Source organism: Cupressus sempervirens, chromosome 11 (assembly GCF_028749045.1).
Source record: "Cupressus sempervirens isolate cs-2001-9-10 chromosome 11, ASM2874904v1, whole genome shotgun sequence".
NCBI lineage: Eukaryota > Viridiplantae > Streptophyta > Pinopsida > Cupressales > Cupressaceae > Cupressus > Cupressus sempervirens.
Window position 1 is genome coordinate 1,509,909 of NC_143128.1, and position 23,068 is coordinate 1,532,976.

A 23,068-nucleotide genomic window follows, 5' to 3' on the forward strand; every position below is an offset into this window, starting at 1 on the left:
CAACGGTCACCTCCCCAATTAGTAATATTTTAATACCCATGGAAATATTGAAAAATAACAAGTTCCAAACCTTATAACATATTTTTTGCAGCTCGTAAGCTCTCTGCCGTCATATCAAAGGAGATCAATGGATGGCGCCATCACGCTATGAAAAAGATGCACGATATTTATGATAGTGAGATGGCACCCTGATGACACGTTGCCATGGTGGGTCCACATTCAGCAAATAGGTTACAATGAAGGGCGAGTCAAAAAAGTTCTGTGGCACCGTAGGTGCTATGTCGCTATCGCGTGTTGGCCGAGAAATCTTCATAGCGACATAGCGCCCGACGAAAAGGTCTGACGGCGGGCAGGCTATGTCACCAAAAATGTTAGCAGTGGGTGAGCATGTTCTGATGACCGGAAGTCTCAAAAAGTGGCAAGGCACCAAGTTGCCAACGAAAAATCCACGAGTTTTTCATTGGCGACATAGTGCCCAAACGGAAGATCAGACCACGGCAAGAGCAATCAGGTATGGTGGGTCCCAATAGTTACTTCGCATGCACGGTAGGATTCCTAGTGCTATGGTAACCAATCAGATGGAGACACGTCTGTGACAGAAGGACATGTCATTAGTTGGATGCTATGGCTCTACGGGGATTTGGCCTCAATTTCCTCATAGCGACATGGTGCCTAGTTGAAAAGTGGCCACTCCATGGGGTCAAAGTCTTGAGTCTACCAGGGTGGTGCTTCATTTGGCCAATGAGGAACCACCACATATGCCAAGTCAGAACAAAAATGTGTCGTGGTACCATATTTTCATGTAGCCAGTGCAGTGAAGACAAGCAGATTTTTCGTGGCCATCAGATCAAGGCAGATCGACGGTAGGCACCCTCGCGCTATGGAGAAGTTGCATGAGATTTACAATATCGAGTTGGAACCTGGTGGACACGTGTCCTCGTGGGACCAGGTCTCACCAAGGAATGTATGCTAAAGATGGCTAGGTGTCATTCAAGCATGGTGCGGTTGCTGAGGTGGCGCCAGGTATGAGGGGCCAAGGGTAAGAAGCAAGTACGACACATGACGAGTCTTCACGATCGTCAGATCTGCAGAGATCATTGTATGGTGCTGTATCACTATGAAGAAGCTGCATGATGTATATGTTGATGACATAGCACCCTGATGACACGTGTCTCATTGGCCCAGTCGAGATGGACAATCGAGGACTGGAAATTAGTGTAACCATCACAGTTAGTATTAATATTTGAAGGGTGGCACCGTTAGTTCAATAAAGGTGGTCAACCATAGGAGGACTTCCAGGGTGGCCAAAAATAAAGAGTATCATTGGCCTGCATGGCCCAGCTGGCTTGTATAGCCTGGTTGAATGTTTGACTTTGACGGATTCATGAGACCAGGAATGATAAGAGATCAAAGTTTTGCTGCGAATCTGATTGTGTAATTAATTGCCACCAACTCAGAATGAATACCAGGTGTAGAAAGACACTCCATCCATCTAGTCGATCTATCTACTATGTCAAGAAATGTTGTGGCACCATTTCTATCTTCTCCAGGCTCTCTCTCAAAGAAATATCAGATAATTTTTTGGTACGCAAACCATTTTCAAATTAGATCTTTGATTGGATTCCCAGGGTGAGAAGTTAATGCCAGTAGGTGAGAAGTAAATGCAATGCAAAAATCCTTAGTTATGCCTGAACTATAAAGGCAATTTTGTGATCTTTTTCTAGGGTCGACTCTTTCTGATTTCTCTACTACTGCTTGCACATCTGCAGTGTAAAATTCCCTTTGTCTCTGAGCTGTATAACATTCTGTATCATCTCCTTCAGCCATCAATGTGCATGCGTATCCATCTTGCCTCTCATTGGTGTATTGTTGAGATCTGTGGGTTGCATACTGTATCTATTTTTGACCTATTGGATAATATATAAGTGAAATCCTCCCTTTCCTTGTGTTATTCATTTTGGTTTCTTGATCTATATGTGGTTATTGATTGATATAAGTCTGAATGTGTATGTCTCTTGAATGTTATTTTGGTTTTGTAGCACATATATGGGCAGAAATGAGTCTAAACACTCTATTTTGGTGCATCACCTCCATAATTTAGGTAGGGTAGAGTTGTTGTCTGCATCTCCTTCTTCCCCTTTTCCTTCCAAGAGTAGTTAGGTGCGCGCTGATAGTAAGAGGAAGTTGGCGTTCTCCGAAGACTCAACCTCATAGTTCAAGTCCCACTACTCAGAGGTTGCTTCCATGTTTCACTAGGTTGTCCTTGCACATAGGCCTTGGACAAGGGTGCAAACCTAAGTGACAACAGTTTTTGGCACACTCGGTGGGACACTTTTTCAAACAAAATTTAAAGTCTACTGGTGTCAAGAAGAAAGAGTTCAAAGACTAATGCTAAAGAGGTAGTGCTGGCTTCAGTATTCAAGCCTTTAAGAGGCTGATCCTTCAAAGTACTTGGTGACTCTGAACATCAACAAATCTGGTTCCAAGAAAAAGTTGCAGAAATTCATGCCTAGAGCTTAAACAAGGGTGTCTTCTAGAGGTAAATTTCAATATCAAGAGCTTTCTCTTTCAAACCCTAGAAGAAGGAGGACTAGGAATTCATTATCACTAGTTAGGGGTGTAATAACAGTTAATATACCTATAAGACCTGTCTCTACTCCTCCTATTGCTCGAACTCAACCTAGATTTCCATCAACACTCATCAATAGAACACTTGTTTACATGGCACAACCAAGAATTCATGCTTTTTCCACCTTTAATGGTGGAAGTCCTCTATTTTCATCACAAAGACATGATATACCAATATGTGCATGAAAAAGTATACCTGATTTTACTGGTGAAACTTCCATCTCCCCCTTAGAGCATATCCAAGAAGTAGCAAATGTCTGTAATATTCATGGTATCATAGAGGATGATGTTGCTGTCAAACTTCTAGCCTCATATTTAAAAGAGAAAGCATTACAGTGGTATAGAGGCTTAGCTCATGGTTCTATAACTGATTGGAATGGACTAGGAACAGGATTATGCAAACATTTTGAGGATAGAAGTGACCATCTATCACTTTTAGAGTAGCAGACTACTATAAAAAGAGCCCCCCATGAATGTATGACTAGTTTTAATTATAGATTTCAAAAGACATGGGATAGAATACCCACTACAGTGAAGCCTACCTCTGGTAATGCCTTCTTGCATTACCTTAGACATTTTAACAGTGATATTGCCACTACAATCCGAAAAAAGGGAGGATATACCTTGCCTAATGCTTATGAGATAGCTATAAAAGGTGAGAATATCCTGATACAAGGAGGAAAGTTGGCTCCAAGTCCCCCTATGCCTTTCTTTCCTGATGTTCCCAATCACCAACTAGAAATGACCCCTCTTCCTACAACTTCTACATCACAAGCCCTTACTCCAGTCCCTCAAGCTTCCACATCCTCAAATGGGATAGAGGAACTCAAAGAGATGCTCCAAGGTCTAGTGCTGAATACAGATAAAAGAGAGAAGACCTTGGATAAAAAATTGCAAGAGTAGGGGAGGGAGTTGAAAGACCAAGGGAAGAGATTAGAGGATAGTTTTTCTATAATACAAAAAATGAGTAACAAAGTGGTGGACTTAGAAAAGCAGCAGGCTCAAGGTGGCAAGCCTCCCCAATTGCAATATCAGGCTCTAAATGGTGGTAGGCCTCCTAATAAGTGGAATAGCTCTTCTAATAAGGGTAGGAAAAATAGTCATGCTTTTGCTGCAAGCTCAAATCAGAACAGAGCTATAGTCCCTCGAAATAACTTGGCCCAAGATCAAGATTTTTGTCCTTCTTGCAACTATTCTTATGCCTATTGCATGTGCCAGAAGGTAGAATCTTATTTGGCCCTGACTGACCAAGAACTTGCAGCAAAGCAACCATACAAGGAAGATCTTCCCAAGGAGGCCTCATATATTCAAGGATGTGATGATTGCTCTTTCATGAATCATCAGATTGGGGAGCATTGTAATGTAAACCAGGATTTTGTTGCTCATAACACAAGAAGTAAGAAGAGAGCTATGGAATATGTTGCCCCTCCTTCTCTAGAGCAGGCCTCAACTTCAAGTGCTACACCTGATGCGCATGCAGCAAATGAACAAAAAAGTACTTCAGAGTAGAAAAAGCAAGATTCTAGAAAGAAAGATGCAAGTGATCGTTATGTTGCCCCATCTCAACCTCTTATAAGTGAAGCCCCTAAATTTTCTACCAAAGTTCCTAATACACCATTCAGTGTGGTAGAGAAAATGAAGAAGACCAATGTGAATATTTCTATGTGGGGTGTTGTTGCTACCATACCAATGCAAAAGAGGATGCTACAACAAGAATTAGAGAAGATTGAACCCAAGGATCAGCCATCTACCATGGAGAGTGCCACGAGTCTAGTACAACCGACAGGGGATGTGGAGACAAGTAAAAAGGTTAGACATCCTCCATTCTATGTTTCTCTAATTATAGGGGGCAAATTAGTCCGCAATTGCATGATAGATTTAGGGGCTAGTAGCTCAGTAATGCCTAGGTGTGTTTCTAATGCTTTAGGAATGAAATATGAGCCCATTGTTAGGGATGTGTTACAATTAGATGGTAGTACTATCAAAACTGTAGGTATCCTTAAGAATGTGGAGATGGCCCTACATGCATGTCATGGTTGCACTGTAATTCAAGACATATTTGTTGCTAAAGTCAAGCCCTATTTTGCTATCTGTCTTTCAAGAGACCTCACTACTCAAATTGGTGAATTCATATCTACTGATTGGTCATATATGTCATTTAAGACTAGATATGGAGCCAATGCCTCAATTAGAGCAGAACCTCAAGCCCTTCATCACACTGAATCTTACACTGCCAATCCCATCAACATGAATTGTCCTATTCTAGAGGTGGATGAAAATGACATAGAAAATGAGCCTATCACTTCCACAACAGAGATTCCTGATTTCTTCTTGGATGAGTGGGCAAATGCATATCAGTTTGAGCCTATGTCAGAGACTCTTGAGATAGGCCTTAGTACATATTGCATAATAGAGAAAGATGCTCAACTTCCTAATTTAATTGGGACTAATGATGATATAAATGAAACATGGAGTATGTACTTTGATGGTTCAAGGAATAGAAATGGATCAGGGGCTAGTGTTATGTTGATCTCTCCTACACAAATAAGATACTACTTCTCCTTTAGGGCCCAATTCAATTGCATGAATAATGTGGCCGAGTATGAATCTTTGATTCAAGGTCTCTTACTTGCCCAAAAAAGAGGAATTCAAGCCTTGAGAGTATATGGGGATAGTGAGTTGGTAGTTAACCAAGTGAGAAACAGGAATATAACGAAAAATGGCCTGCTCAAGTCTTACAAACATAGAGTCTAGGATTTTCTTGAGGACTTCAATGTGTTTAATATTCAGAGCATTCCTAGGAAAGAAAATAGACATGCTGATAGACTTGCAGTAGTGGGTGCAGCTTATGATGTACCAGGGAATCTTAAGGAAGAGAAGAAGCAACAAATAAGGGTGGTAGTGAGGCCTGCCATCCTTGAAAACAACACTCATTGGCAAGTGTTTGATTCTAATGAGCAAATTGTGAGTTTCTTACAGAATGAGGCAGAATTCTCAAATAGAAACCAGTCAAGATTGCAAGATCAGTATGGTGATCAGATCATTCATCTCAGTTCTAACAAGTTGCCCAAGGGTCTCATTACCTTGGAGAGTGTCTTTAATCCTGATGATCAAACAAGAGGCAAAGGAATGAATCTAGCTGCAAAAAAGGATGATTATGCCCTAGCTACGATTGTTGATAGAAAATTTTTGAATATGGGGAAGGTATGTTCTGAAACTGAGCAAAAAAACTTCATCCATCTATGTCAAGAATTTAATGATGCATTTTCTTGGACATATGATGATTGAAAAGGGTTTTCCCCTAGTTTGTTTCAGCATACCATAGATTTAATTGATAAGGCCAAACCAGTAAGGAAAAAATAGAGGCCAGTGAAACCTAAGATTGAGCCTCTAATGAGAAAAGAGCTATCCGAGTTGATAGAAGCTAATGTAATATTTCCTATCAAACACTCATCATGGATAGCTAACCTTGTCCCTGTAAGGAAGAAAAATGGAGAAATCAGACTGTGTTTGGACTTTACAGACCTCAATCAGGCTTCTCTTAAAGATCACCATCCTCTCCCTTCCATGGAGAAAATTCTATCCAAGGTTAGTGGGTCAAGGAGATTCTCTTTTCTTGATGGATTTTTTGGATATAACCAAGTGTTGGTTAAAGAATCTAACAGATATAAGAAAGCATTTACTACTAAATGGGGCACCTATGCTTATTGCAATATGCCATTTGGATTAACAAATGCAGGTGCCACAGTTCAAAAGGCAATGGAGATGGCCTTTAAAAAATTAATTGACAAGTTTGTCTTAGTATACCTTGATGATATAACTATATATTCAAAAAATGTAGAACATAATTTTGATCATCTAAGACAAGTATTTCTAAGATGTAGAGAGTTTGGGGTTTCCCTTAACCCAGCCAAGTGTGTCTTTTCTACAAGTCAAGGAAAATTATTGGGACACATTGTATCTAAGGATGGGTTAACCATTGATCCAAAAAGAAAAAAGTCAATACTTGCCCTTCCACTTCCTAAACACAAGAAGGGGCTGCAAATTTTCCTTGGTAGGATAAATTTTTTAAGAAGGTTTATTCCTAATCTTGCTACCATGGTGAAACCTCTTACAGCTATGCTTAAGAAAGGTATGGTCTTCTCATGGACCAAGGAAGGGAAGGAAAGGTTTGAAGAAATCAAGGTAGCCATAGCCTCAGCCCCTACTCTCATGAATCCAAATTTTGAGAAAGATTTCATCCTCTACACTCTAGGTGGTGAGTCAAGTATCTCTGCTGTCTTGACTCAAACAAATGACAAAGATGAGGAGCAACCCATAGCTTTCTTTAGTGAAGGGCTCAAGGAATATGAGGATAAGTACAGCTTTGTTGAGAAGCAGGCCCTTGCGGTCATCAAAGCCTTGAAGAAATTCAAGCACCTCTTATCCCACAATAGGATCCATTTGTTGGTGCCCCATGCCAGTGTAAAAGACTTCCTGTTAAGCAAGGATATTAATTAAAAGAGAGTTGGATGGATCACTAGGGTAATGGAATATGATGTTGATATTCAGATTACCAAGTTGGTAAGAGGGAGAGGATTGTGCAAGGAAATGTTATCAGGCCAAGATTCTGATGAAGAGGCTACTATGGTAATAACAGAGAAACAGGAGGAAGGAAATGTTAATGGTCCAAGGAGCTGGATAAATGATATGAAGAGCTTCTTATCAGGGAATGGATACTCTCAGGGATTGGACAGGACTAAAAGGAGACAATATATACTGCAATCCATTCCCTGTGTTGTAATTGATGGTATCCTATTCAGAAGAGATTTTAATGGGACCCTGTTGAGATGCGTTGGAGAGGATCAGGCTGAGAGGATGATTAAGGAACTTCATGATGGCCCTGATGGTGGCCATTTATCTGCAAGAACAACTACCATGAAGATCATGAGGGCTGGTTATTATTGGCCATCTCTATTCCATGATTTTTATAGATATGTGAGAAAATGTGAGAAATGTGCTTTCTTTTCAGGCAAATAAAGGCTTGCAGCTCTCCCCCTTCATCCTATTTAGGTGGATCAACCCTTTACCCAGTGGGGGTTGGATTTTATAGGCCCCATTAATCCTCCATCTAGTGCAGGTCATAAATGGATTTTGGTTGCTATTGATTATTTCACTAGATGGACAAAGGCAGTTGCCTTGAAGGATGCCATAGAACCATCAGTTGTTGAATTCCTTGATGGAATTGTATCTAGATTTGGTGCTCCTTCTACTATCATTTCAGACAATGCCAAGTCTTTTGTTGGAACCCATATTTGTGCATGGGCAATGAATCACAATATCTACTTGAGCACATCATCAAATTACTATCCCCAGGGTAATGGTTTGGCTGAGTCTTCCAACAAGAATCTGATCAGAATCATGAAGAGGACAATAGAAGACAATCAAAGGGTCTAGCATGAGAAATTAAGAACTGCTCCATGGGCTGATAGGATAACACCCAAGAGAACTGTTGGGAATTTACCTTTTGTGCTGGTATATGGTAGGGAGGCTAGACTCCCAATTTCATTGGAATTCCCAGCCTTGGAGTTGGGTCATTAGCTGGAATTGATTGAAGATAATGCCATGTTATTAAGAATGGCAGAGCTGATTGAACTAGAAGAAAAGAGAAATAAGGCTATGCAAACCATAGAGATACATTAGCAGCATATGAAGAGGAGTTTTGACAAGAAGGCTAGGGTTAGGACCTTCAGAGAAGGAGATTTAGCTCAAATGTGGGATTTAGACAGAGTAAAACTAGGAAGACATTCCAAATTTGATGCACTATGGAGTGGCCCCTATCTGATTGCCAATTGCAAATAGGCCAATGCGTTTCAATTGAGCAAGCCCAATGGAAAGATTTTGCCCATTCTAGTCAATGGGATCTATTTGAAGCCCTGTTTCTAAAGATTTGAGAATCCATGTACATAATTAGTTTACTTCTTTCTATTGTTTCCTACTTTTCAATAAGTGCACGTGCACATGGTTCTCTCTTTGAGTTGCTAGCTTTCAAAGTTTTGAAAGTTTTGAGGTTACAGAGGCAGAGCTAGGGTTTTCAATGTTTTGTTTTCCTCGCACAAAGGTTAGGGTTTTTTGCAATTCTTAGATTCATACCTTTCAGATCCATTTTTTGACTCCATAGCCCAATGGATTTTTTCACAGGCACTGGTCTGATGCATAGCAGGCTTGCATCCCCTACGAGTCGCCAGAATGTTACCACATTTTGTTTGCTCCGCCAAATTTCAAAATTCAAATGTTACCCCGCCCAACGGTCACCTCCCCAATTAGTAATATTTTAATACCCATGGAAATATTGAAAAATACCAAGTTCTGAACCTTATAACATATTTTTTGTAGCCCGTAAGCTCTTTGTCCTCAGATCAAAGGAGATCAATGGATGGCGCCATCATGCTATGGAAAAGATGCATGATATTTATGATAGTGGGATGGCACCCTGATGACACATTTCCATGGTGGGTCCACATTCAGTGAACAGGTTACAATGAAGGGTGGGTCAAAAATATTCTACAATGCCGTAGGCGCTATGTCGCTATCGCGAGTTGGGTGAGAAATCTTCGCAGCGACATAGCACCTGACGAAAAGGTCTGACAGCAGACATGCTTCATCACTAGGAAAGTTAGTGGTGGGCAAGCATGTTTTGACGGCTGGAAGTCTCAAAAAGTAGCAAGGTGCCATGTCGCCAACGAAAAACCCACGAGTTTTCTGTTGGCGACATAGCGCCCAAATGAAAGATCAGACCACGAGAAGAGCAATCAGGCCCAGTGGGTCCCAATAGGTACTTTGCATGCATGGTAGGAAGCCTGGTGCTATGGTGGCCAATCAGATGGGGACACTTCTGCGATAGAAGGACATGTCATTAGTTGGGCGCTATGGCACTATGGGGATTTGGCCTTGATTTCCTCATAGTGACATGGCGCCTAGTTGACACGTGGCCATTCTGTGGGGTCAAAGTCTTGAGTCTGCCAAGGTAGTGCTTTGTTAGGCCAATGAGGAACCACCACATATGCCAAGTCAGAACACAAATGTGTCGTGGGACCATATTTTCATGCAGCCAGTGCAGTGAAGAGGGGCAAATTTTTTGTCGCCGTCAGATCAAGGTAGATCAACGGTAGGAACCATCATGCTATTGAGAAGTTGCACAGGATTTACAATAGCGAGTTGGCACCTGGTGGACACGTTTCCTTGTGGGACCAGGTCTTTCCAAGGAATGTATGCTAAAGATGGCTAGGTGTCATTCGAGCATGGTGCGGTTGTTGAGGTGGCGCTAGGTATGAGGGGCCCAGGGTAAGAAGCAAGTATGACACATGACAAGTCTTCATGATCATCAAATTTGTAGAGATCAACGGATGGCACTGTATCACTATGAAGAAGCTGCATGATGTATATGTTGGAAATATAGTGCCCTGATGACACGTGTCTCACTGGCTCGATCAAGATTGACAGTCAGTGACTATCAATTAGTGTAACCGTTATAGTTAGTATTAATATTGGAAGGGTGGCACTTTTAGTTCAATAAAGGTGGTCAACCATAGGAGGACTTCCAGGGTGGCAAAAAATAAAGAGTATCATTGGCCCACATGGCCCAGCTGGCTTCTATAGCTTGGTTGACTATTTGACTTTGATGGATTCATGAGACCAGGAATGATAAGAGATCAAAGTTTTGCCGCAAATCTGATCGTGTGATTATTTTCCACCAACTTAGAATGAATACCAGGTGCAGAAAGAAACTCCATCCATCCAGTCGATCTATCTACTATGTCAGGAAATGTTGTGGTGCGATTTCTATCTTCTCCAGGCTCTCTCTCAAAGAAATATCAGATTTTTTTTGGTATGCAAACCATTTTCAAATAAGATCTTTGATTGGATTCCCAGGGTGAGAAGTTAATGCCAGTAGGTGAGAAGTAAATGTAATGCAAAAATCCTACGTTATGCCTAAACTATAAAGGCAATTTTGTGATCTTTTTCTAGGGTCGACTGTTTCTGATTTCTCTGCTACTACTTGCAGATCTGTAGTGTAAAATTCCCTTTGTCTCTGAGTTGTATAACATTTTGTATCATCTCCTTCAGCCATCAATGTGCATGTGCATCCATCTTGCCTCTCATTGGTGTATTGTTGAGATCTGTGGGTTGGATACTGTATCTATTTTTGACCTATTAGATAATATATAAGTGAAATCCTCCCTTTCCTTGTGTTATTCATTTTGGTTTCTTGATCTATATGTGGTTATTGATTGATATAAGTCTGAATGTGTATGTCTCTTGAATGTTATTTTGGTTTTGTAGCACATATATGGGTAGAAATGAGTCTGAACACTCTATTTTGGTGCATCACCTCCATAGTTTAGGTAGGGTAGAGTTGTTTTCTGCATCTCCTTCTTCCCATTTTCCTTTCGAGAGTAGTTAGGTGCAGCCTGATAGTAAGAGGAAGTCGACCTTCTCCAGAGACTCAACCTCGCAGTTCAAGTCCCACAGCTTGGAGGTTGTTTCCATGTTTCACTAGGTTGTCCTCGTGCATAGGCCTTGGATAGGGGTGCAAACCTAAGTGACAACAGAAGCTCCCAATTAGCAATAAAATCAGTATCTTTATTTCCTTCTCTTAAGGTATGTCTTATTATAATATTTTGAAAGGACTGGAGATGTCTTTTACAATCATCCATAAGACTCTAAATGCACCATCAGCACCTAGTTTTATCAAGAATGATATTAGTTATAAGTTTTGAGTCTCCTTCCAATTCTATATTTTCAGCTGCATAGTCCTGGAAGAGTTTAACTCCATACCACATGGCAACTCCCTTAATAAAATTGTTAGAGTTAACTCTAATGTTCATAGAATATCCCATGAGAAGAAGACCATTATTGTTTCTTATGATACCACCTGCTTTTGATATGCCCAAATTTCTTTTATAACAACCATCCATGTTGTATTATCAAATTTTCGTAAGGAAGAATCCTTTTATACTACATTATTTTCCAAATATTGTTCTAGTTTAAATTGACCAAGCTTTGTGCGACATTCCAATTTTGTTTGATTCTTATCAATGTAGGATAGAGCAACCCTTTAGGGAAGTAGACAATTATTGTTTCTCTCCCTGATAATTCTCTTACTACTATAGAAAATAGGAGGGATTTTCCTTTTCTCTTCTTTGAAGATTCTATTGTTTCTTTCCTTCCATATAGACTAGGCAATAATAGGGGGGAATAAGAGGCCATAGGTTATGAAGGATAGGGCAGAGTTTAGAAGCTTTGCTGCATTATGGTATAAGAAGATTGATCGATCTCATCATCACTATATTAATTATTGTTTCCTACAACAAAAAGCTATATATCTCTAATAAAGGAACACTAAATAAATAAATGGTCAATAGTTTCCGTGACATTCTCACATAAAACACATCTATTAGCAAAGTTGAAACCTCTTTTGTTGAGATTATCTAAAGTTATGATTTTCTCATGAGCAACTTCCCACCAGAAGTAGTTAATTTTTGGGGAAATGTTAGCCACCTAAGCTTCTTTCCACAAATTAGAATCTTCTCCCACTAGTTCTATCATAGAGTAAGTAGACTTGACCGAGAATAGACCATTATTGTTATGTTTCCAAATCCATTTTTCTTCCTACATAATGTTTAATAGAGAAGGGCTAGGAAACTAAATTTTTAGAGTGCACACTACCTCCCTTCTAATGCCAACAATTCACCAGGAAGCCAAGTTTTAAGAGTTCACACTTCCTCCCTTCTAATGCCAACAATTCTCCTTAACTCCCTTTACCTCCCTTTATCTCAACCATAGATTTTCTAGGTCAATCCAAATAACTTTTGCATTCCTCCAAGAAAGTTATTTTTCTACTTTGATACCTATAATAGATTAGAGCCAATTCTGTAAGTCTTGGTTAATAGTCATCTCTTGGAATGCGACACTAGTAGCCCAGGATTCACTAAAAAATAAAGTGTTTCTTCCATTACAAATTCATTGGTTTATTCATCAACCATTTCAAACGTGTACTAAGAATAATACAAGATTTCATAGATGAAAAATCCATAAGAAGTAGGAGTTTCTCCTAGTTGGAATTTGAATTATTAATAGTTGGATAGATAAAATACTCTATTCCATAATCCTCAAACATCCTAACTCTGTGGTATATGTGGACATCGATCTGTATAAAGATAGTCCTTTCTATGCTAATAACCATCGTCTTTTCATCTTAATGTTAATGTTGAATATAATATATATGTAATTTACTATGCTTTAGGTCAACATTTTCTTTCAAATAGTTGATGTGCATCCTTAATGATTCCACTTTTCATCTACTTTGAAAGTTTCTAAGACTTATAAACATAGACACAACACAATTTGTAGGTATATGGTCAAACTTGACACTGATTATGTGTTCATATTTTGTACCTCACCAATTATGTTTTCTTTAAATATCCTTAGCTTTGCTGATAATCTATATTCATAAAACTTCCACATCATCATGATATAATGAGATGGCATCTAAATGAGCCATTCTAACAAATAATTTAAATTCCTTTTTCTATGCTTCCCATTTCTCACAACTTGAAAAATAATTTTTAATGGATGTTCCTTTGAAGGCTTTTGTCAAGCAACCACTACACTTCTTTCTTGCACACATATTTTATAAAGTAACCTATGATCAACAAGGGACATGGTTGAATAGTTCAAAGTAGTGGTTATGGTTCTCCATGTTTTCTCTTTGTATCAACGAGGAATTGGCTTCAACCTTGATACTTACAATCCTTTCTATCCACAATCTCCCATTTCTTTGGAACATTTTATGAAATAGTTAGTGTTCCTTGCTTGCAATCCTACATTTTGTTGCAATATTGGATTGTTGCTAATATTGAATTGATTCTTTCCTAAATTGATTCTTTCCTTTTTTTCTTGTAGTTGTTTGCTTTCCTGTAGCTTTATGTATTTGGCACACAACTATATATGTACCTATACAATTTTATGTAAATACATGAATGAAAAGTATTCTTCTTGATTTTTGAATTTCAAGTTGGGATAAGAGCTTTGAAGCTTGAATCATTTGTATCCCTTTATTGAACCATGACCGATTTATATTCAAAAGTATTTGGGAGCAAATTTTCTCCCATTATTATTCAATCCAAAGGTTCATCATTCAAGGCAAGGATTACACTCGATGAAACAAACTATGATTCATGGTCTAAAATCATGGAGATGCATATGCTGAGAAGGAGAAACTCTCTTTCATTCATGATAACTCATAGCCACCTATCGAGAAGGATGATGGATATCAGAAGTGGTATGAAAAAAATCAAAAGGTCAAAAGATGGCTATTCATATCCATGTCTCAAGAAATTATGAAGTGATACATTCGGTTACCCACTGCTCGAGATATTTGGAAAGCTCTTTCTAAGACTTTTTATGATGGAGCAGATGAATTGAGGTGTTTGTCTTGAATTAGAGGGCTTTCTCAGCCAAACATAATGGTAGAACACTCTTTGTGTATTGTGGAGAATTAACCGAGATTTTTGGTGAGTTGGATCATCGTGATAAAGCGATCATGGAAAGTGATAACGATGTAGAATCTTAACAAAAATTAGTTCAGTGACAAAGGGTGCATATTTTTCTTGCTAGATTAGATGGTGACTTCGAACAAGTTTGTGGTGAAATTTTGAGAAAGGATCCTATTCTCAAATTAGAAGTATGTTATGCATTGGTCCATTGTGAAGTTGTTTGATGCACAACAATGATTTGAGAACTAGAAAAGATTGAAGCTTTAGCCATGGTGACTTGAAACCGATCTAATCAAAATGGACCTCCTCAAAACTTGCATAAGATCACTAATGGTGCTGATAAACCCACCTACATATGCACCCATTGCAATCAAACTAGTCATACCAAAAGTCACTATTTTGAACTTGTTGGGTATCTAGAATGGTGGCATTGTAGCCACATTCATAGAAGAAGAATTCCAAGAAGACCTCTAGTGCATCGTTTGTTGAAACATAGACAGAGGATAATGTTGCTAGACAAATCTCAGCATTAGCAACAGTAGTAGGTAATGGTGATAAGTCTTTAAATATGTCTACACTTGTTTTTAATAGTGCATTAATAATTGATTATGGTGCTACAAATCATATGACGTTTGATTCTAGACATGTCTTATCCCTTAAACCATCCTCACAAATTTTTTTTTCCACTGCGAATGGCTCTTCGGCCCCAATTATTGGTGAAGGATCCTTACCTCTCACTGATACTTTGTATCTAGATTCTATTTTAGTGGTTATATCTTTAGATTACAATTTGTTTTCAGTTTTCCAAATCACCACTACTTTACATTGTGTTGTAATTTCTTGGCTTGATTTCTATGTGTTTAAGGACATCCAAATGAGGCAAATGATTGGTTTTGGTGTTAGCTGAGGGAAGCTATATTACTTGGACTTGGTGTCAAAGAGTTCAGACAAGTTGCGTCAAGCTCTAGTGATGGATAGCTATGAGGGGGACAAGCAAAAATCTAAAATTTGGTTATGGCATCGACGTCTAGGAGATGCTTCCTTTGGTTATCTAAAGAAATTATTTCCTAGTTTATTTGGAAAATTTGATGTTTCTAGCTTCCAGTGTGGAGTTTGTGAACTTGCAAAAAGCCCTCATGCTTCTTTCTCCATTAACTTTTAATAAAAGTCCAATTCCATTTATGATCATACATTCTAATGTTTGGGGTTTGTCCAAAGTCACTACCTTGGGTGGATCACATTGGTTTGTTACTTTTATTGATGATTGTACTAGGATGACTTCGGTATGCTTAATGAAGTCTAAAAGTGATGTTAACTTTTTATTTCAAAAATTTTATAACATGATTCATACTCAGTACAATACACAAGTTCAAGTTCTTCGTAGTGACAATGGAGGTGAATATTTGAGTTCTGAACTTCAGTAGTATCTGGAAGCACACAGAACTATTCATCAAACTACTTGTTCCAATAAACCTTAGCAGAATGGGGTATTCAAGAGAAAAAATTGTCACTTGTTGGAGGTTGTGCATGCTTCTCTGATAGAAGCCCGTATGCCATTATCCTATTGGGGCGAAGCACTTACTTCTGTAGCATATTTGATCAATCAGGTACCCTCTAGCACTATTGATTTCCAAACATCATCCCAGGCTCTCACTAAGGTGGTTGTTGCTCCAGCTATCCCAAATTTATGTCCTCATATCTTTGGTTGTGTAGCTTTTGTACACCTCCATAAGCGTCAACACAACAACTTATCTCCTCGAGTGCTGTGATGTGTCTTTCTAGGATATGTTGTTTATCAAAAGGGCTATCGATGCTATCATCAACCAACCCAATGACTATTTATTACATTGGATGTAGTTTTTCATGAAGACTTGATATATTTTTCCTTTGAGCCTGAACTTCAGGGGGAGCATCAGAAGGAAATTCAGACTCTAGACTATGATGATCACATCTCTAAAGATGTGGATGTTTACATCTCTTAAGATATGGGTAGCTTGGAAATATTTGAAGATGTGGATAACACCTTTGAAGATGTGGATGTTGACATCCCTAAAGATTTGGGTAGCTTGGACATCTCTAAAGAAGGGGAACTCTCATAAACTATTAATCAAGAAGTAGGCGAAACTTTGGATCAAAGTAGTGATGAACACCTAGAAACTAAAGCTATGGGTCCACCTCCATCCAAGTCCCTCACACCATACCAATCACTTACCAAGGATGTTCCCAAACCATCTAGAAAATAGCTACCTTAGCATCTCACTAGATGTATTCCTAAATTCACATATGAACCCAAATTTTCTAGTAAAGTTAAATATCCTATGAGACATTATGTGTCTAACCCTTATTTTGTCATAATGAAATAAGTCATTTGTAAATCAATTATCTATTGTATCTATTCCAAACAATGTGTAGGAAGCCTTAACTGATCCAGGGTGGAAAGCCACTATGAATGAGGAGATGAAATAATTATAGGAAAATAATACTTGGGAACTTGTTGACCATCTACAAGGAATAAAACTAGTTGGATGTGAGTAGGTTTATACTGTTAAGTACAAAATAGACGGTACAATTGAATTCTTTAAGGTAAGACTGGTAGCAAAAGGGTACACCCAAACCTATGGGATCAATTATATAGAGACATTTTTACCTATAGCTAAAATTAATATAGTACAAGTCTTGTTGTCTCTAGCTGCAAACTTGGGTTAGCCATTACAATAGTTTGATGTGAAGAACACCTTTCCACATGGAGAGTTGTTTGAAGAAGTATACATGGAACTCCCACCTAGCTACATGATACCAGAAATACATAGTTTGAAGGTGTACAGATTAAAAAAGTCACTATATGGGTTGAAACAATACCTGAGGTCATTGTTCAGAAGATTCATAAAGTCAATGAAAGCCTTTGGTTATCGTCAGAGCAATTCAGACCATACTTTATTCATAAAGAATTAGTAGGGTAAGATCACTACACTTATTATGTATGTGGATGACATGATAGTTATAGGAAATGATCCTAAAGAAAGGAGGGCTCTATAGGATTACTCGTTCAGAGAATTCAAAATGAAAGACCTCGATCCCTTGAAATATTTCCCTAGGATTGAAGTGTCTCGATCTAATAAAGGGATCTTTCTATCTCAAAGAAAGTATGCCTTAGACTTGTTACAAGAAATCAGTATGTCAGCATGTCAACCCATTGACACAACCATGGAAGAAGGATTGAAGTTATGTATTGAGTCTAATCAGGTACTAGTTGATAAAGGTAGATTCCAGAGACTTGTAGGAAGATTGATTTACTTAGCACACACAAGGCCAGGCCTTGCCTACGCATCAAGTATTATTAGCCAATTTATGCATAGTCCTAGAGAGCAACATATGAATTCAGTTAAGCAAATTTTGAGGTATTTGAAGTCTGCTCCCGAAAAAGAAATTTTATTTACTAGAAATGAGGATTATCAAAGTGTAGATGCATATACTGATGTTGACTGGGTTGGAGAAATAGATGATAGGCATTCTACTTCAGGTCATTTCACCTTTGTAGGAGGTAATCTCATTACATGGAGAAGCAAAAAAATAAAATGTTGTTGCATGATCAAGTGTGGAAGTAGAATTTAGAGGTATGGCACTTGGAGTATGGAAAGCATTGTGGCTAAGAATTCTCCTAAGAGATTTGTGTTGTCTGCCTAGGTGACCAATTCAACTATATTGTGACAATAAACTAGCATGTGATATTGATCATAATTTGGTTCAACATGATTGTACAAAGCATGTGGAGGTAGATAGATTCTTTATTAAGGAGAAGTTGGATGAGAAAATTGTGGAGCTTCCTAAGATTCGATCAGAAGATTAGCTGGTTGATATTCTTACCAAAGCAGTTTCAAGTCGAGTGTTCTCAAAGCTTTTGGGCAAGTTGGGCATATGGGATATCTATGCACCAACTTCAGGGGGAGTGTTGCAATATTGGATTGTTTCTAATATATAACTGATTCTTTCCTAAACTATTCTTTCCTAAATTGATTCTTTCCTCTTTTTCCTGTAGCTGTTTCCTTTCTTGTAACTTTATGTATTTGGCACGCAACTATATATGTACCTGTATAGTTTTATGTAAATACATGAATGAAAAACATTCTTCTTGATTTCTAATTTTCAAGTCATTTTGCATGCATGTCTATCAGAGCATTCAAAATCTCTATATTTGACTAGGACTTGTGATATACAAATAGGTGTAGCATCTTTTGAAGTAGTTCATAATTAGTGAAATAAATCTACCTTATATATGTATGTGATGTAGGTGGATAAAAATACAACATTTAACGAAAGTCTTTATTACTTTTGTCCATTGCTTCTAGAAATTTGTCCTTTTGATCACCGATCTATTTCCTCTAATGTCACAATGCAATTTGAAAGAGCTTTAATAATTCAAATCTCTTGAAGGATTCCATTGAATAGATCACTTTTAGTACTATTTTATACAGTCAAGACTTCTTGTCATTTTGTGCATATAATGCAATCATTGGATTTTGATAAAAAGATATTGTTATATGATAACCTACTGCTTAGTTCAGGGACATTGCTTTATGATTAAAGATGAATATTGCTCATTCACTTTATAATGTGTCTCAAAGGTAATCAAGTAGATCATTCATGGTATATTATTTCTTCCCAACTTTGTGAATGCAACTTCTTGGAGAAGATGGATATGCATTTATTTGCAAGATACAATATGTTTTCTATCCCTTTCAAGGAAATAGTATTTATTTACTTCAATCTTTGTAGGTTAATAAGTTAGTTTAGATTCACACTTTTGAAGACATGATATTGTTAGAATTTTTTTGTGCAAGAGGAGAATGAATTCATGACAATCTTCTATAATAGATAACAAACAACTATCTTGGTAATGGGATAGGAGATGTTCTAGTGGGCATTTTGAAAATAGTTAGTTTAGATTCACACTTTTGAACACATGAGATTGTTAGAATTGTTTTGTGCAAGAGGAGAATGAATTCATGACAATCTTCTATAATATATAAAAAACAACTATCTTGGTAATGGGCTAGCAGATGTTCTAGTGGGCATTTGGAAAATAGTTCACATTTCTCTCACATTTGGTATATCTATTTAGTAGAACCATATCAATGGTATTTTTTAGCCATAGAAAATGTAAACAAATGTGCAAAGCTAAATTGAAATAACATTCTTACTTGGGGTGATTTATAACTGCAATGACACAAATCTTATATTTTTTAACAAATGGTGGGATTCCTACTACATGCAACTCTTGTTTTGGCTAGTGTAGCCTTTCATAATCTTCTATTACAATGACTATTTCTATTCAATTTATATAAATTCTAATGAGAGATACTTACATGAATAAATAAATAAATACAGAGATGTCTCATATCATATATATTGTATCAAAAACTTCATATAATTATAGGTTGTACCCTTGTACATGTTCTTGATGAAAGCATTGGGTTTAATAGTAAATGATATGAGAATAGTTGTATGGAGAAAAAAATCTTATTATTTAAATGATCACTATAAATAATTTGAAATGTGAATCCTAGTTAAATGTGGAATGTAGACCCTAATTAAATGTGAAATGATGTGAACTATTTGAATCAAGAAGAAATTCTTATTTAGAAATTAATTATTTACTTTTATTTTTCGTACAGTCTACTACTATAATCTTTTCTATTTGTAAGACTATTTGGAGCAAAAAGAGATTCTTTCTATGTAAATGAAATAGTAAAAGTTAAATTGAAATATAAATTTTAGGGTTTAATGTTCAATGATGTGAGGTTGAACAAGAAGAGATTCTTATTTTGGAACTAACTTTTTGTTAAGGTTTCTTTTATGGTCTATTTGTATGCTCAAACATGCAACTAGTTGAAATTTTTTCCATACAAATGAAATATAAAATATAGTGTTCAATATTCAATGATGTGAGACTAATTGGAACATGATGAAATACTTTATTTAAAAAAAATTTAGACTCTTTGATTTCTCCAATGGTCTACTACTAGTATTTTCTCTTTGTAAGCCTAGTTGGAATAAGAAGAGATTCTTTAGTTAAGATTTTTTAAAATAAAGTTTCTCCTATATGCTCTACTAGTATAATCTTTTCTATTTGTGAATCTAGCTAGAACAAGAAGAATTCATTTTTATTCTTTGTGAAGAAATTCTAAATATACAAATAGAATATTAGAAATAATTTAATATATCATGAATCTTAATTCAATATCATTGACATGGAACTAAGTGGAACAATAAGAAGAGGTTTGTAGTTGTGAACTATTTATTTCTTTCTATTTCTCATAGGCTCTAGTAAAAAATAATCCTATTATTTACGTTTCTCTTATGACCTATTATTTGTTTGAGGAGATGATTACTAGCAATCTAATTATTGTCAGAAATGTTTTTTTAGCTATTTAAAAATAAAATATTAGAATTTTATTTAGTGAATCTAAATTAATTTCTTTGTTTGGAGACATTTTATTATTTTTAATTTTATTGAAGTCTTATATTTTTTAAATAATTAATAATATTTAATAATTTTTATAATATTTATAAATTTTAAATATTTTATAAATTTTAAATATATGTTTTTATAAATTTTTAATATTTTATTAATATTTGAATATTTGATTAATATTTGAATATTTTTGATATACTTTTATATTAAAAATATAATTTTCAATTTAGATAGATTAAAAAATTATCCAATATTTTAAATATTTAAATATATGACACTTCTTTTTTTGTTGTCTTAAAATGATGTTTGGCAAGAGCTAGGTGGTAACCCTAAAATTTGCATATCTTTGATTCTTTGATGATTTATCATTCATAGAAAATTTTGGTTTTTCGTGCCCTATATTTTATCCACATCTTAAAATTTGAAGGACTCTTAACATTCCAATGTATTATTATAAGCAAGGTATATTTTAGTAGCTAATATTTGCAAATTGAGTATCTTTAGAAATTTTTGGATAGTAGTTTGGTTAATAATTTAAGATTTGACATAACCTAAATTGCCATAGTTTTATAAAATTTAGTTTTAGAATATTTAAAATCGCTCAATAATTTATTTTATTGAAAAATCTAAACTCAACTATTTGCCACAATTTTCAATATATGATTATATTTGAGTCACCTAAATACTATATATTATTGTAGAAATTAAATTGAACTGATCAATAATTATCACAATTATTAGTTTCTTTAAGAATATATCACTAATATTTAGTTTTCTCTATTGATTTAAAGTATATGTAACGATCCTCATAATATTACACGAGGTTAAAAAATGTTCAACTTTGATTTGTAATATTCCATGGTGATTAATGAACTTCCTATTATTATTGAGATTCGTCAATATTTTATATAAAATGTTATGATTTGAAACTAATTGCCAATATTTATCATATATGGAATAAAAAATTGAGAGATTCACTAATAGAAATAATTTTGTTTTTTCAAAATAATGAAAGGTTCACCAATATTTTATGTCTTTTTTGGAGGCAACTTTCTTAAAGTTTACCCTGATTATAAGAGTTCCTTGTTATGCTTGGAATATAAAATATTCAAGTAATACAAATTTTAGTAAACTGTAAGACAAAAATAATTACCATGTAGTGGTTTTTGTTTGTCATAGTTTAATAGTTTAATTAGATAGAATATATTAAGTAGAATAATTAAATATTTTAAAAGAATCAATTTATTTGATGGTGATGACAATATATCAGATTATTGATTTTAAATTTTAATGTTTTTCATTATATCATATATATATATATATATATATAAAATTCTAATATTCAATTAAAAAATATTTTTAATTTATAAATTTTCATTAATTTTTTTAATATAAAACTATTTATCATTGAAAAATAGTTTATAATATATAATATAAATATAATGTTAGTATCTTAACATATTGTTTTTTTTAAAATTCAAAACCTTTTAAATTTTAAAAAAACTTTTAGAAAACATTTAATTATAACTGTAAACTAAATTATATTGAAAACAAACCCTAACTAAACTAAATTAAATTAAAGTATTACATTAAACTAAATTACTATCATTAACCAATATTAATCTTAAAATTGAATAAAATCCTTATACTACTAATAAGGTAAATTAAAATTTAGCACTAAATTGTAACCCTTATTATAAATCAAAGTAAAATGTAATAAAAAATCAAATTTTATAATAACTATTATGATAGTATTCAAACTATTTGTTGAATCCAAATAGAACCATGTCTCTATTAGTGAAAAAATATGAACATTGACTAATCTTAACCAAATTGATTTCCCTAAATAAAATTACACAATAATGAATCCTCACTCAAATCATAATTAAAAATTAGGGATAAAAAAAAGCTAAACTATATTGAGCCCTAATCTAATCAAGAGATGGTGGTAGGGTAAAATAGCTCTTATAATAGTCATATCTTGAAAGGATATTCTTCTTTTCAACTAGGTAGAAGAAAAATTTGATTTTAGAGTTCTGACTTGATCTTGTGTATAAATTTTTGTTACACCATTCCACAATATCACATGCATTTTTGAATTTGGCTTTTTCCTCAAATTTTAATTGCTTTCTACTAAGGGCTCTCTTCACACATGCACTGACACCATCATGTTCTCCTTTACCATGTCTAGCCTCAAAAAATCTCCACACATGTTGGATATTAGTTTTCCTATGTGTACATTCTAGCATTCTTGAATTATCCTATACAATTATCTGACCATATCCAATGTTGTGTCATTTTAATTTGCCTCTCTCTTAAATTATCATAAAAGACCTTGAAACAATATTATAAAAACTCAGATGAATAAAGTTTATTATTACTCATATAGAAATGGTACTCTCTTAATATCTTTCTATCCTCCTCTATACTA

General features: G+C 35.5%; 1 protein-coding gene across 1 annotated transcript in view; it reads left to right on the top strand.

Annotated features, from left to right (window-relative positions):
• The first annotated feature begins 368 nt into the window (after positions 1-368).
• The window catches only part of LOC149527937 (uncharacterized), a 72,877-nt gene continuing 50,177 nt past the window's right edge, over positions 369-23,068 (top strand). Inside the window, exon 1 of the mRNA XM_089811185.1 lies at positions 369-516. Coding sequence (XP_089667311.1) covers positions 369-516 — 148 coding nt within the window. The remainder of the gene's footprint in view (positions 517-23,068) is intronic.